General features: G+C 44.1%; 1 protein-coding gene across 1 annotated transcript; it reads right to left on the bottom strand.

Annotated features, from left to right (window-relative positions):
• Positions 1-1,283: 1,283 nt before the first annotated feature.
• On the bottom strand, positions 1,284-15,044 carry beta-PheRS (phenylalanine--tRNA ligase beta subunit). The gene is made up of 15 exons (XM_089574678.1): positions 14,835-15,044; positions 14,505-14,560; positions 14,116-14,213; positions 13,992-14,048; positions 13,679-13,867; positions 12,806-12,956; positions 11,796-11,904; positions 8,993-9,125; positions 8,167-8,218; positions 7,739-7,800; positions 6,429-6,714; positions 5,368-5,460; positions 4,627-4,744; positions 3,761-3,916; positions 1,284-1,743 (listed from the first exon to the last, which is right to left on the bottom strand). Exons 1-15 carry the CDS (start codon positions 14,890-14,892, stop codon positions 1,592-1,594), a joined length of 1,770 nt encoding a protein of 589 aa, XP_089430804.1. The 5' UTR covers positions 14,893-15,044; the 3' UTR covers positions 1,284-1,591.
• Positions 15,045-16,523: the final 1,479 nt, after the last annotated feature.

Raw genomic sequence — 16,523 nt, 5'->3', positions numbered from 1 at the left:
CCCCCCCCCCCCCCCCATCCATGTTCCCGACCCCAATTCTTCGTGATCGCTTCCAAACATGGCCATCACTCAGTTTGCTGCCAGTCATGCTGCTTTCACTTCACAACACCAAGACACATATTGCTCGCCAGTGTGGGCTAGGAGCTGATTCCTGACCACTATAGGCCAAGAGCCAGGGTCGTCCAGGGCGACGTCTCTCATCTGCACCAAGCAGTTGCACAAGTACTTTGGGCGAGAACATAACACCATTTTCTGGACCGGTGCTGCTTACAAGAGTACTAACAACAATTGACCGAAATGGACAGCAGCCTATAGCTTCAGACCAAGTCTTGTTACCTCAGTAAACAGCTTGCATATTTGGGCACGTCCCAAAGGCTGTGCTTATGAAGAAAACACTCGGGTTCTGAGTTACCCTGATTTGAAAACAGGCTGGTTTAGTTTATGGGGTTTAACGTCCCAAAGCAACTCAGGCCATGAGGGACGCTGTAGTGGAGGGCTCTGGATAATTTTGACCACCTGGAGGCTCTTTAATGTGCACTGACATCACACAATACACGAGCTTCTAGCATTTCACCTCCATCGATACGCAACTGCCATGGCCGGGATCGAACCCGCAACTTTTGGGTCAACAGCCGAGCGCCATAACCACTGAGCAGCGGCAATTTGAAAACAGCTGAAGTGTTTGTATAACCCAATCACTGCTGATGCGCTTGACTCTTTAATTAGTCTCACTTTCAGTAATCTTGCCAGAGTAAACGCCTTGACCTGCAGAAAGTTTTATAGTGAGTTCTGAGGTAATTGTTGTCAATCTACTAACACTGATACAGTCCTGTAGACTTCCTGTTTATTCCAGGAAAGTAAAATGACAAACCTGCATGGTGCAACAATGTGAGAATAACTGGGTTAGTACTTAGTATTCAAGGTTGCTGCGTCTATCAGTGTTATTTTTCTATCATGGATGTGTGAAGTGCAAAGCTAACCTCTAGGAAACTGCCACAGAACATCTGACATATAGACATGTGGCATGGGTGTTTCCAAAAGCATTGGTAGCAAGTTATTGCTACATAAGGCATTTTCGGAGGTGATAACTCATAAGACTTCAATAAAACCAAGCACTGATTGGACAGGATAATGTATTACGCAGCAGAACAAGGGCACACAGCCATTGAAAACAAAGTCCACAATGGCCCCAGGTGTCTATAATCAACACACGGAATGTGAAGGGAGCCGGTGCATGTACAGGGCACACCTTCCGCCAATAATGTAAAGCCGTCTCAAGACAGTCCCGTCGAGAAAGGTTCCTTTAATTCGCAATAAATTCTTATAAACAAGTATTTCTTGGACATTACCACATCAAAGCGCAGCAGTTAAGCCAGAAATGAATTAATGTCACTGTAACAAGTAGAAAAGTGACCTTTCTTGCTGAGGCAGTGCGTTTCCAAGAATGGCTCAAAAGTGGTTGAATGCTTTACCAAATCACAATATGTGCGGCCCAAAAATAGTCCTTCACATGCGCATAAAAGAGGATTTGTATTGCCGGATGAAACTGCTATCCACCAAGCAAGAGTCTGTGATCACTTGTGAAGAGCGGCTAGACAAATGGTTCAATGTTGATTTCTAGAACCGAACATGGAAGAGAGAGATCGAAGGCTGCTATCACTTCGGGGTGCAGCACACCGATGGTGCCCAAGGCCTTGCCCTGCACCACAACTTCGGCGCATCGGCCTGGGAAGAAGGTGGTATCTGAAAAGCGGGATCAGCGTTTCACAAAAATATATCACTGCTCGCATGAACAAGCACTCAGAAAGCTACAAGTACAAGCTTGCTCCAGTAACTGGTACTGCTTGTTATGGTCAGAGTGGCATTCTGAGAGGCCAGAGAGCTATTGAAAGTCACAGTTCCAGAATGTTTAACCACTGCAATTACCTACCACTTTGCTGTTCCATGAAAAAATGATCAAATGTAAAAAGCCAATGTTGTGAATGCAGTTCTTTAAAAAATAAAATAAATAAAAGATGCCAAATGCAGTGAGATTTCAAGAAATTCAGATTTCGGGTAACAAAAATTTTGGATCGGAAAATTAACACCTTGCAGCAGTTCGGGTGTAATGGAAGCAGAAGTTCACACTGCATAAAGACATTACAAAAAGCATAAAAGGAATGTTAGGTCTGCTCAAAATAGAAGCTGTAGCTGCATAGATTACGGTCTCTTAGAATCTCAAAAGTTAAATCAAATCAAGTTATAGCGCTAAATGTATATGCTGGCTTACAATTTTCAGGCTCGCTTTCATAGATATCATCAAGACAACATAACAGACCATAGTTTCAGTCCAGCTAACTTAATCAAATTCCAATTATAATTCCAATTATTTCACTGATGCACACATATCTACAAGGACTGATGTCACTCATATTCAGATTTCACTCCTTAAAGAGCCTCGACCACCTCCTGGAAGAAAACATGTTATACTCTCATGGTAGTGAAGCATTGTCTCCGAAACACGTGGCCATAAGCATTTTTTGAAAACGCTCATTAACAGACAGTAGAGTTGGGAAATGTTTTCATGCAGATCTGTTTATGGCTGATGCTATTAATTTATGGTTGTGTGGTCACAACTTCGTACTCGCAGTGCATACTGCACAACCGGCGTCAGCCACATATGGGCAGTGCTTAGTGCTCGAGGGTGCGATCGCTGCTCGTGCATTCACACAATCTGTATTAGTACGGGAGTGTGTTTGGAACATCCAAAGTTATGCACCTTGTATGCACCAGGTCAATGCGTCGGCTACACCCACTCTTCACCAGTTGGTCAGAATGACGAACCAACGGAATGCCCTTTGAGATGTCATGGCACATGCTCTGATGACAGCATAAAGGATGAGGAAATTGGTTTTGTCGAACATAAACATTAAGAACTTTGATTAGAATTTTCAGCGCTTTTCAGGGCCTGCACCGCTATAGTATCTGCACAGACTATCACTGATGCCCAATCTATGCACTGTGCTTGCTTATTTCAAGTGTCCAAACCCTGGTCAGGGGTCCTTGAAGGCACAGTTTCCCAAAGTGAGCAATATATTCATGAGTGCTGTACTGTCACAACAACCATTCACAACAAATTACTAGTGCAAGGATGAAGTCAAGCATCAGCATTTTAGCACTGCGTTTCATATTTCCCTGAAGAACAGCAGCAAGGCAACAGGTTTTTTTCTTAAATGTCAGCACTTCTTTGATAATATAATTGTTTGGCTCATTGTATTGTCTGTATTCAGTGAGCTCAAGTAACAGTAGATAACACTGTTTTAGAAAGTGCTTAAAGCAATCCACCAAGGTGAAGTATGTTTCAATCAAGGAAGGGAATTTTTTTTTCAAATGCGAAGTTTCTAAGAAAGCTTTAATTTGCAGCCACTAGGCTGAGCTCGGGTAAATGTTAATGACTAACTACCTCCTAATCAACAACAACGTTTAGGGTTAAAGAAGAGCCAAACCAAAACTATCAGTTTCACTTATTTGACCTAGGCAAGAGTTTAACTTCTTTCTTCAACTTTGCTTTCTCTTTACATTTTTCTAACAAGTCCAGCCACTAATTGGTTGCATGTCCGTAGAAAGAGCAACGATACCTACAAGCTACTCCACACAGAAAGGTGGTACTTTTAAACAGCCTATCAGCCCTTCACCATCTGACACCAGATACCCAGGAGTAGAAGAGGTGTGGACTGCAGGCAAGCTTTCGCATGGGTCAGGAATGTGAAACAGGCCTCACCTTCAATGGGTCGCAAGTGGTACTGTTCAGGCCCATCGCCGAAGGAGACACTCAGCAGCTGCATGGTGCGGTCAAGCAGGCCATGCACAATCTCAAAGCCTGTTGTCTTGCCACAGTACAGGGCACACAGGTGGCGTTGGTTCACGGCTCCAATCTCTGACAAAAGGAACATTTCAGAAGGAAATGGTGAAGAGAAGCTTGCAGTTAACCCACAGTCCCACTTCTCTTCACGGATGCCTCTATCACAAACAGTGCTGCTTAGGAGTTCAGTGCACCAGTGAGCATACACATAGAACATTCATAACAAACATTTCATGAATATTTACAATGCTCCAATAAAGCTTATGTCTCAGCATCATTATAATAACGGGGCCGGTAATACTAATGGCCTTCTGCAGTTCTTTTGAACAGCTTTAACTTTTTTTTTCCATGTCACTTCAATTTCTGAGAACGCTAATGTTTCAACAGCAGTGAATATGTTGTGTTGTGTTGTGTTTAATGGCACATAGGCAACTAAGGCCATCATGCGCCAAGCACAAGGTATAGGAAATAATTTCTGCGCGATTTAATAAAAATGTGAAAAGTGATCAGTGGTGTAAAGGGCCTAAAAGTTTACCTACCTACTAATAACAGGGAAAAAGAGATTTAGGAATGGCTAAAGGTAAGAACTTTAAAAAGGTCAGGTAGCCTCAGCGTCCATCCTTGCAACAGCAGTGAATAAGTAGCACTCCTGGACTAGCCAGCTGCTGCTGTGTTAGCATATTTGCATGCACCTCCGGCACACTGACAACCACAAATGTCATAATGCCACTGAACCAAGGCATAGTACCACCAAAGTTATGCCACTACAAGCAGTGGAATCATACCATCACTGTCATCCTTGAACACAACATCCGAGATTTCAAACAACTTGAGTGGAAGTGGCATCTTCTTGTTGGCATTTAATGTTTTCAACAGTCCTGGCAACAATGTAGTTCGCGCTACCTGCATTGAAGAAAGACAGCACCACATTGAAAACACAGTGCAAGCAGTAGCTCAACCGACCGAATCCTTTTGGTCATCTGTTTGACGAAATCTGCCAATTCAGATTATGAATTTCAGCTAATATATCAAAATATTTTGTTTTACCTGTCCACCACTGTATATGGTATGTGAGGAAAACATGTAGGATTTCTTTCATGAAACTTTCCTGTTCCTGGTGCTCTGAGTGAAACATACCGTATCAGCGATAGGGAACCTATTTGGGTAATGTGCCAATGGCACTACATCACAGCAATCAAGAGGTGTCAAAACAATGCATGTACACAAGCACATGCAGGAAGTGCATATCACACACAAAAGAAATGTGAAGGCGGAAGAGTAAAACATTCTCTATAATCATCGCTACTCCTTTTTCCCTCTGCATCAATTACTATCCCTGCGCCACTTCGAAGTGAGACTAAAAGCTTGACTGATGCAGTACTGAAAAAAAAGCCTTACAAAGAAAGTGAGAGACAGGGAGGGTATATTAAGATCATATAGAAAGGAGGCGGTCTTTCTATGTTGTATTGCGGGCTCACAAAGAAAGAGGGTAAGAAGTAGCAAGAACAGACTCAACATGTACGAACCTGAAACTCAAGCGTCTTTGGATTGGAAACATGCACAGCGATTTTGCAGCCGTCGGGCTTGCGGATCTTTTCAGCTATGTCTTGCTCCGAGCACTGAAAAATAGTTTTGCACATTTCATACAGCAAATAAACAAAGACTGACTACTAAAATGGAAGTAACGGGAGTTTGACGAGCACAATCTGGTGTACAAGAGCACGACACAGCAGTGCTACACAAACTCCCAAATTTTAATGGCTGAAATACTATTTTTAGAATGAGTGAATTGGTAACACAGATTATTCTTGTATATATAAACAGAACTAAGGTTCGCATGCACTTGTATTCTCACAAGCATGAAGCCAATGTGCAAATTTCTGTTAGTTTGCTCATTCTATTACTTTGCTATTGCAGTCGACAAACTTGGCGAAATAACTTAAGCGCAACAACTGCATGTAAACAGGTTGAAGACAACAGAAGACAGCATTTCCATCCTTCCTTTCCATATTCGTGCGTTCCATTGCAATGACCACATTAAGCATATCCCGTCTTTCCTATCCAATTGCTCAAATGGACTAAGTTATCAGCTCTTTTCCTGTAATGTAATTTACGCAAGTGCATAAATCCATAGCAGTCATCAAGAGGTGCCAATTTACTTACTAGCTGCCATACTGATACATGTGGTAGCGATTAGAATTGTCACCACTGAATTGTGATACCACTATGATACTACACCTGTGCAATTAACATGATACAGAGCCCACGTGAGCCAACAAAGCTGCGACAGAACACAGCACATTTAGAGATGCTTGGTTACACCATTTCGTGCACACAAATGGCATCAAAGTAATGGAAATTTTGGCAAGTTTGGCAGTCTCTGAATAATGAGATAATTTGAAGTGGATGACCACTATGAGAGATCTAAAAAAAAAAAGGGGAGGGAGCGGGAGGGGTGTTCTGGCTGCAGCAGCTAATGTTGCAGTAAATTATCTTTCAGCAATTTCCCTGCAGTTACGGTCGCAACCAGCCATCTCTAATACACACACCAGTAAACCCCACTGAGCGAAACAAAGAGCTCTCTCACCAGGGCAAATGTCAGAGCTTCGGTGAACCCCGCGTGCGCCATCTCGAAGCGCAGCTGCTCGGTGAGCTTGTTGATGGGCAGCTGCCGCCCAGTGGTGCTGGTGGGTGGCATCTCTCGGGGCAGGTTGTCGTAGCCGTACGAAACAGCCACATCCTCATACACATCAGCCGCATGGAGCACGTCGTGGCGTGTCGGGGGCACCTCCACATGCAGCCGATCGCCTTCTGCAACCTTCGACTGCAGGCTCATTCGCCCCAAAAGGCCACACAGCTCTTGTTCACTTTTGCTGTGCGAGACCAAGCAAACTGAATCTCAGAGGGGACTTTTCTAAAAGCATGCATTCAAAGTCTACACGCAGTGGTATTTCGATGATACTAAAATGGCAGATAATGTTCTTAAAATTCCCCCACAGAAGAGCAGTGTAAACTATATGCAAAATTTCAGGCGTTCCAAACACTCTCGCGCATAACTATGGATGATACACACGTGGCAGCCACAACTGCACCCACAAGCACTTGCGCTCACATTCCCGATGCTGTGATAGTCAGTCTGCGCTGCGAGGCTATAAATAAATCGCATCAATTGCAAATGTATTCATGTGCAGTGTTCCACAATTTTCCAACATTTGAATTTTGTTAGTATTTTTTTTTAGCAGAAATTTTGGGTGACGTAAATAAGTACTAATTTTGGTAGCCCTGCAAGGTTCATTTCAAGATTCTACTACTATACAAAGCTAAAAGTGAGGGCATTACGCCAGGTACCTCAAGCCCATGCAGCCACTGCACATCAGAAAAGGTAAAATAACGCTTTCGGTGTTGAGGTTCAGCATTAGAACTGATACATAGCACTGGTTCTTGAAATGTTTGAAGAAGAGTTTCCAGAAGCAATCTTTGTTGCAAAGAGACATCAATTCATCAACAATTTAAAATTTCAAGGGAAGATCTCTGTGCACCTGTCTAGGCCCTGTGCCTGTTTTCTGTAATAATAGTGGGAATATCAGGGGTGCCATCAATAACCACCCGCAAAACAAGAATACTGTGACACATAACTAATCAATAACAGACTGCAAAACATAGTTTTGTAAGCAAGTATAGTACTTGTGACTACACTTTCTACTGCATAGTACATGGTATCAAAAACTGAATCCCACAAGGTGACTAACAGGCCATATCTAACTGCGAAAATGGAGCGGCAAAAACAACCAACTAGCGGCTTCACTTATCCAAAGCCAGCTCTGTTAGGAAACACACTTACCGTCCAGGACTGTGAAAAGATAAGGAGGCGGCAAAATGACTAAGCAATAAACTCACCTTAGTCCTAGAAGCTCATTTATGTCCTTGGCATGGACGTCCAATTCCCAATACTTCAGCTCCTGCATAAAGCGAATGTGGTAGCATGGCCATAGTAAGAAATGCGAAGTTATGAAAGGTCTTCAGTTTCTAAGCTAGCGGGAACAAGTTCTTCTGCACCAGCGATAGCTAGCAAGCTGCTATGCAAAATAATAAGCGCCCAGGTTTACTGTCTGTGAGAAAGAAACTTCTATAAACTTCTATAAAAGAATTTGTTCTAACTTCAGAGTACAGTGGAAGAAGAATGCTGGTGATATTGTTGATTCCGCTGCATAAACGACTCATCAAGCAATTACACTTTGGGCAAACAAAGTCAAAGATAAGACATATGCAGCTGAACATCTCGTGATCAAACCTTACAGAAAGCGGTGTGCTTAGCCAGAACTCACAGGATATAATGTTGCTGTTCCATCAGGCATGATGACTTGAACTTTCTCTGCACTGGAAAACATACGAGGTACAGAGTGTCAGAAGATGCTAAAAAAAGCCATGTCAAGCATCACATGCAGTTACACGCAGCAGAATATACAATCACTTGACATTTGTAATGCCTAATGAATTCCTATAGCTGAAAAGTAGGCAAACAAACCTGCTACTATATGTGCACTGAAGTTGTGAAGGACTTTGGAAAGGAAAAGTCAGAAACACATGCAATTCATTTTGAGAGATTGTGTCAGCGTATACGGACACAAAATGTACTATGTTCAATGGCCACTGAGCCAGGGATTTGACAACTCTTAAAATGAAGCAACTCTTTAGGCAGGTACTAGCTTTTGCTGTGCATTTCAGATAAGTAACCAGATACAAAATGTGCATAAAATTAAATGCACACAAAAGAACTAAAGGTGCGAGCACTGCACTTTCAGGAAATAGCCAACAAAACGCTCCTGCCTCATCAATAAAATTATCCTTGCTTAATGGCAGACAATGCATGAAAAATATCGGAACAACAAAAGCTGCATTATGGTAACAACAGTGTGCGTCTTGATGAATGTGGACACACAACTTCTCAGTTTTGAAGTTGCAGAAGGTATTAAACATGGCAGCCGATATTACACACCTTTGCATAGTCCCATTCAAGGCCAGGATTTCCATTTAACAATATGAAGGCCTTAAAGCAAAACTTTGCACAAGGAAGCATACAACTATTGTGTTGAGGCACTCATTTCAGCTCGAACTAACAGTACAATCGGTGAATCAGAAGGCAGTGCTCACATGAAAGGCTCCTTGCAGTACTCGCTGAACATGGTGACCATGGTGTCCAAAACAACCTTGGACTTGTGCAGGTCAGTAGCTGTCACCTCAATGAGCACATTCCGTGTTGAGAGAGTAATCTTTGAGTGGTTCCCTGCAAGTAGAGGTTGTGTCATGTTTGGCAAGCTACCTGTCACTTTACGGGGCATCCCAAATCCATCTCATAATTACACTGACAATCCTAACGATCAATCAGTCAAAAGTGGCTAGTGTCTGCCTCACTCTTTTCTCAAATTAGATTATTTCAGACTCATGCTATAAATCGGATACAACTTAACTTTGCAATGATGTTCCACCCGCATTCAATATACACTACACACTGCTCCTCTGCTATGAGGAAATGAACCATCGTTAAACTGTCCTCATCACCTAAACAAAAAGTTAATCACAAGATGCAATTATAAGGACAAGGATTTCGATGCCCTTCAGTAGTGCAATAAAGAGAAACATTAAATCTGTCTACTGCTATGATTGGTTAGAGGAGTAATACAACATCAAGTGCACTATAGGCTGTCGTTACCAACAGCTTTTTTTTTTTCCAAGCTGTACCTTACTGCAGGCAAATTGTCCTGACTGAACAACTTTTATTTCAGAAGCGTTAATGTCCATTTCAGCCATACAATTAATGCAGACAATTAAGAAGATGCAAAGACTATGACATCCTACAGTCTATAGTTTATAGGGGCTTAACGTCCCAAAGCGACTCAGGCTATAAGGGACGCCGTAGTGGAGGGCTCTGGAAATTTTGACCACCTGGGGTTCTTTAACGTGCATTGACATCACACAGTACATGGGCCTCTAGCATTTCGCCTTCACAGAAATGTAACCGCCGCGGCAGGGATCAAACCCACGTCTTTCGGGCCACCAGCCAAGCGCCATTACCACTGAGCCATTGCAACGGCTACACATCATACAGTGAACTACTCTTAAAGTTAAGCTAAGTCTACTACTTTACAAAGTTGAATACTAAAAACAAGTGCACCATTAAACAGTGGGTAGGTAGGTAGGGCAATGGATGCCAAAGAAAGCACGTCACTTGTTAATCTCGACAACACATCAATAAAATGCATCGTCAGCTTTTAAGCAGCAGGTGCACCTGTTTTTCCCAAGCAAAACAGGAAAGCGAGATTAGGCATAGAAATAGATTGCAATAAAAGTTGTTAATTCGATCCTTGTCAGTTCAAATATCCGGATAATTTGAACTGCCGGCCCCGCCAACGCCCATGTATGGTGTCGGATGCTCACTAATTCAGACGCTACGGGTCTCGTACTGGTTATTTCAAAAAGACTCCTGAAAGGACACCACATCCAGCTATGACCGGTGCAGCAAGAGATGGTCGAAACAGCACCACCCAAAACCAGAGTTCCATGCTGCACAGCCATTTGCACACCTCTGACGTGCGCGCAACGACAAGCACGACGACGAACAGACAGCGTTGTCTCCGAGAATAGACAGGCCATTCGACAATTCAAACTTTCGGATAATTCAAAAATTTTTAGCAGTCCCTTGAAGTTCAAATTACCAAGCTTTTCCTCTGTGTTGAGAGGAAGACAGGGTGGGTTTTGGTTTGCTGTCTTCCATGCGCTCATGGCTCTTAAATCTTTTGCCGAGATGGCTTATGCATCAGAATCTAAATGATATGCATTTATCCGAGATGCAAAAAACGAGTGAAGGACCCTTTAAGAGCAAGAACGCCTTCTATTAGGAAGATGAGGGTTGTGAGCTGAAGCAAGCAATTGAAGGATGTCGTCCTATGTGACAAAGGACTGACAGTCAATAAAAGGACTGCTAGTTGCCACCGTTTTTGCAAGGCAAATGGTCTCTCCAATTTGGCTGCGCTTCCTGCACCAGTTCAAGGAGAGCAGCACTTTCGTATTCATTTTGCCAGTGCAGCACACCTGCTGCACTTTAGCATTCATTTTGCAAGCCTGCCAGCCTAGTGTAGCACAAGTCCTTGGCTGGCTTGCAATCTCCGAAGTGGAAGTGCAGCTGTAATAATACGGTGGCCCCCATGTGTAAGTCAGAGAAGCGGAGGAGATAAGACCGCAGTCTTTTAATGAAATGGTGACAGCTCTTTCTTGAAAGGAGAAGGTAAGTAACTTAATAACTGTTCAAAGGTAAGTAACATGCACCAACCAGCCCTACTAAGCCCTCTTAAAGTTTCTCGCTTGAGAAGAGACAGTCTGGCTCTACAAGGGATTAAGCAGATTAAGTGCAGCACTGAAAGGACACTGTGCTGCAGATGTGCCCACAGACGGCAAGCAAACATTTGTTCAGGCTAGACAACACTGCCACAGCTCTGAATTACTTTCCTATGCTGGCATTGCAACTAAATTTTGCCAAATGGGCAGTGATAAGTGCGTTCACGATAAGTGGCGCCAGGTGAGCTCACTGAGATCATTTCAAGCCAAGAGCATTTGCAGCGATGTCACTACAGTTCTTCGTGTAGCACTGCGTGAATAACACTAAAGGCGGCACTAAAGTGGCACTAAATTTCCTGTCTGGCAGGGGTATCACACAACCTAATACCCTCGCCATTTCTGTTAAGATGAATTTCTCATTCACTGAACAGGCTTACAAGGCCATATCATGTTCATTCTGAAGAGAGTCTATCTCCCCCAACTTTGGCAAGCAGCTAACACTTCACTGAAGCTCTCAATGACAGATGATTTAAAAGTCTCAACAACCCATAAAAACCTCAGTTTCAAGACAGCCGCTCCCTAAGACAATCCATAGCCTGCAAGAACAAGGTGCAAGTCTCACCATTGATGATGGGAGGAAGTGACAGAACAGTGCCATTGGCATCTTCAATGACTGGATACACTGGCTTGTCCTTTATGATGTGCAGGTAATGTCGCAGGTGGCTGTCCTTCTGCACAGGGCAAACATCCAATCAGTCATGAGAGGGAAGCAAATTAATCTTCAATGAAGCGACAACCAAACAACAATACGAATGTCCTCAGAGGTGAGGAAAAAGAATCACAGTACTACGGTACTTAGAAACCACAGAAGAAAGTGTGAAATTGTGCACTCAGGGACTGGAACTCAGGTTGAAATGCCTTGCGGCAATACTTTAGTGGTTCTTTTAGTTGGGAAACATCTTTCCCATACCTAACTTATGAGGGGCTTTCCATTCGGATACATATATTTGGAATGTTCTATTTCCCAGCTGCATGTTACTTTTTGATATGTGGACCACACGGGCAGTGGTGCACTTCTCCCACAGCAGCCCCAGTCTCTGCACGCTGTCATGGGAGAATGTACCACCAGTGACACGCTACATTTAATGAATGGCCAATCATTGCTTACGGCTCTGACGTTCCCTCACATTGGGAAACTGCCAAAAGACTAATGGCACAGCGTCCTGGCTGTAAGGTGAAGTACACGGTTCGTCACCTACAACTGTCTTCATTCTACTGTAACTGCACACAATGATTACTTAACAGGCAGCAGCAGCATGTCACTGTTAGTGGGGACCATATCAAAAACTAAAGCACTTCTGCTAATATCAACATCCCAAACATCAATTTTTAACTGCATCTTTTAGTATTAAATGTTAGACAAAGAGTTGAAACTCGATGAATAATCCTTGTAGGTGGAACTAATATCTCATTTTTCATGCTTTGAGCATCATGTCTAACATAACACGCACCTAGTCACTGTGTAAGCCGATAAAACTTTGTGACCACCAGAGTGTATTTCAAAGAAAAGCTGGACAAAAACAACAAAACTGAAGAGCCAGAAAAAAAAAAAAGAAGTTGAAGAAAGCATACTGCATAGAGGTCCATCAATTCTTCAGCTGAGCGCTCAACGGTGTCATTCAGAGGCACAAAGCGAATCTCTTTGGGGTCTCGAGCATCATACACAAAAGGACCCTGTACTGTGTCCAAGTCGTGGGTTCCTATGGATACGATCGCGCGTCTCCTGCAAGAAGGAAAGTGAGATGGAAAAAATTGCAATGGCAACCGATGACAATTTTTTGACCAGTAGTAAAAATGCACCCATCATTTGCCCTTTACCTCAAAATTGTCTGACATCCGGGGTGTGTCCGTAACGGTAAAGGAGTTTTTTGAACAACTAACAGTGTTTTTTTAAAGACAGAAGCTACGAGTCTGCACACTGGCGAGAGGTCAGTGCAGGCTGGTATGCTCATGTGAGTGACAGTATAAAGCCAGGAGAAAGAAAAAATGACTGTTCAACTGTCTGAACGTTGCTAGCTAAACAGTGGCAAAAGAGTAGCACTGCCCCACTGCGTTTCCATAGTGGTCTCTTCTGCACACAACACCGTTTACATAAAAACATTTATCACTGGTCTCCATATGCACTCTCCACATCAAAGTTCTGGTAGTTCCGGTTTTGGCTCATAGAGCTAGTCAGGCAGGTCTGCTATGTTTTTAGCCATAATGCCCCACATTCTGTCAGTAAAATGCAATTAAATAGCAATTAATGTAGGGGCAACACAACTATAGCCACAGCCAAATGCTATACAGCATGCAGCGTTCAGTTACAGCTTACATATTAAAATAAATTTCCTGCTGAAACAGCAGTCAGCCCCATCTGCGAGATAAGTTAAATTAAGGACCATGACAAGGCAGGCAAGAGCCACCGCCACAAGCTTTAGAAGCATTGTATGATAGTGACTGTACCTGCCGATGTTTTGATGCAGCTTGTCTTGGAGGTCGATGAAGCTGTTGTACCGGTCCTGAGTGAAAGTCACATCACGCAAGATGGCAGCCACAACGTAGGGCCGTACTTTCGCCGTGCTGGGTTTAACGCACATCTGATGCAGTGCGTCTGCAGCCGGTTGCAGTGCTCGATACCGGGGAGGTTCAATCCTGCAAATGTTGTTCACTTTTTGAGAAACAGACAGCCCCGGCCAACCTGCTAATGATCACAAGGAAGCATACAAAAGTCGTTTTTTTTTTCTTGCCAGCAGCCACAAAAAAGGTCTGTACTTACTTTCCTTTGAAGATGAGAAGTGCCCTAACAAGTCCTTCGAGGCACAACAGGTCATACCTACATGGAAAATGGGTATTTAGTGAAAATTGTCAAGGAAATGCCACAGCAAGATTATATGTCTCACCTATTTGCAGGGATGTCAACACGAAAAATAATTTCTTCCGATGCGCCTTCCGCCTTCGAACTACCCTGCTCTTTGGAAAGCATCTGCTTTTCACTGGTCTGTCAAACAAAAGGACAAAAAGCCGGCAGAATATACGTGCTAAATGTTAACTCTTTGGATGTGCACCATACACCGTATTTGCAGGCATTAAACAAAACCTTGTTCAGCTAACTTTCTTTCAAGGAGACAATTTCAACTTTAAACAAAACCTTGTTCAGCTAACTTTCTTTCAAGGAGAAAATTTCAACTGCAGAAAGAGAGGACGCACTGAGAAAGAATGCAAAGTTCATTGTACAATTCGAAACCGGATATAGCAGCTCCTATAAAAAATGAATCATAATGTCACGTACCACTTCGTCCAGCTCCAATCCATACTCAAAACAGAGGTCCGCAAACTCCTCCTCGGCTGCAGACAATAGCATATTCGAAGAGTAAGACTCAGCGACAGATAAATCGGAAAGCACCTCAGCAGCTGAATGAATGAGTGACACGCGGTTGAGTGAACTCAGCTGCTCACTGGGTGTGAACAACTGTGTCTAGGCGATTCCATCACAGCAAATCAAGCCATAAAACATCAAATCGGAAGCTCTTGTACGAGAACGGATGACGCAAGATGCCAAATCGCAAGTTTCAATATCCGGCGTCGTGAGTAACCAAGAATGAGCGCACATCGCACTCACTGTATGTCTGTCCCAAGGCTTGGAAGAGCAGGGCTGCTTTCACTCCTACCGTCGGCATTGTCTCTTGGCGATGTTTAGCAGATGTGCGTCAAAAAATGCCGCGGCACGCCAGCACCACGAGCACACCAGATGCAACTTTCACTAAACTGCTGCCAACGTGCCAGCGGAGGCACCCAACGAGGTCCCTTGTTTTCCTGGGTTAAATAGCCAGCAACGCTATTTTCACGTCTTCGCAGTCGTTGCAAGTCTGTTCGATGGGTGGCGCTAGCAGCGTGCGTTGCGTGAGAAACGTATGGAGCGTTTGCGTTGCAGGCTTGCAGGGTTCCGGCAAATGTTACAAATGCGGTCGACTGGTTTCCCTGTGTGCTACAGAGTCTTGTGTTTGGTTAAAACGCTAGCGCAGCAAACAATAAACTGTTTTTACCAGTTAACTAAGGCTGCGATTTGGGCGAGTTGGTATTGATTCATAGTGAAAAGAGCGCAGGAAAACGAGACGAACGAAGAAAGACAACACAAGCGCTGACTCGCATTCGATCTCCCAGCTAACAGGACCCCTTTCGTTGCGTCGTCCAATCTGTCAGCCTATACCCTATTAATTCTCCTTTTCCTCTAAAGCTCCTAATCATTCCAACAGTTCACCGCCTGTGTCTTGGCCACTCCCCCGTAGTGGGTATGTGCCATTCTACTCGAGGCCAACCAACCAACCAACTGATTTTTAATCGAAGAAAACGTTCGTTTAAGTGCTTTCCTATAGAGGAAAACAGCAAAAGTAAAAGAAGACAGCCAAAACCTGGAATTACGAATATTATTTATGCACTAGTTCCTTTTTGGTGCTAACCTACCACCGCCCCCATCCCCGGACATCGGGTGCCAGAATAATGCCATTTTTTTTACCAGTTTTGTATGACCCGACTCGTAATTCAAGAGAGACAAAAGCGCAACCTCCTCCATTCCTTAGCAACCGGCGCGCCAGTAGGGGGGGGGGGGGGGAGCTGAGCATAGCAACCGTGACGTCACACAGTAGCGGCGCGCGCGCGTCGCCAGTGGCACCGCCGCTCCTTCGCCAGACGTCTTGTTGCAGTCGAGTGAGTGAGACGCACGGCTCCGAAGCGGCCCAGTGATTCCGCGCCCATCGGTTTGGGAAGCGGCTGTGAGTTGACCACAACGCTTTCGTCAACACACTAGAATTTCCAAAGTGTCTTCGGTTTTTTTTTTTTTTTTTTTTTTGAGGAAAGGAAGTGCGCAATATCTGTCTCCCACAGCTGCGAAACCAAGAGCGGGGGCTTGGCAAGCAGAGGGTAAAATTTGTAAATTGGTTTTGAGGAAAGGAAAGGCGCTGTATATCTCACACACATCTCGGTGGACACCTGAACCAGAGGAAAGGCGCATAACTGCCCTCTTCGAACAGTGGACATCTCAATCGTGCTTTAAGCTACGTGGCGGTGGTGGTGGTGGTGAAAAGCATTTATTACAAGTTACACATATAGAGGTAGTTTGGGAGGTGGCCCCTAGTGCGCCACCCCCCTCACAATACTAGGTGGGGTCCCTATTCCGGGACCCCATTTGACTCTACCGCCGCTCGGGCACGCTGGACCATGGACTGTTGGGCCGGAAAGTCGTAACAGCCGAGCAGGGCCGCCTCGCAGTCCTCTCGGGCTGGGTTGGGGTGGGGGGTGAGGGAAGGATTTT

The sequence above is a fragment of the Amblyomma mixtum genome, chromosome 2 (genome assembly GCF_055824585.1).
Source record: "Amblyomma mixtum isolate Tamu chromosome 2, ASM5582458v1, whole genome shotgun sequence".
In the NCBI taxonomy this organism is placed as follows: domain Eukaryota; kingdom Metazoa; phylum Arthropoda; class Arachnida; order Ixodida; family Ixodidae; genus Amblyomma; species Amblyomma mixtum.
Note: the sequence above shows the minus strand (reverse complement) of the source record. Positions and strands in the feature narration are given on the sequence as shown.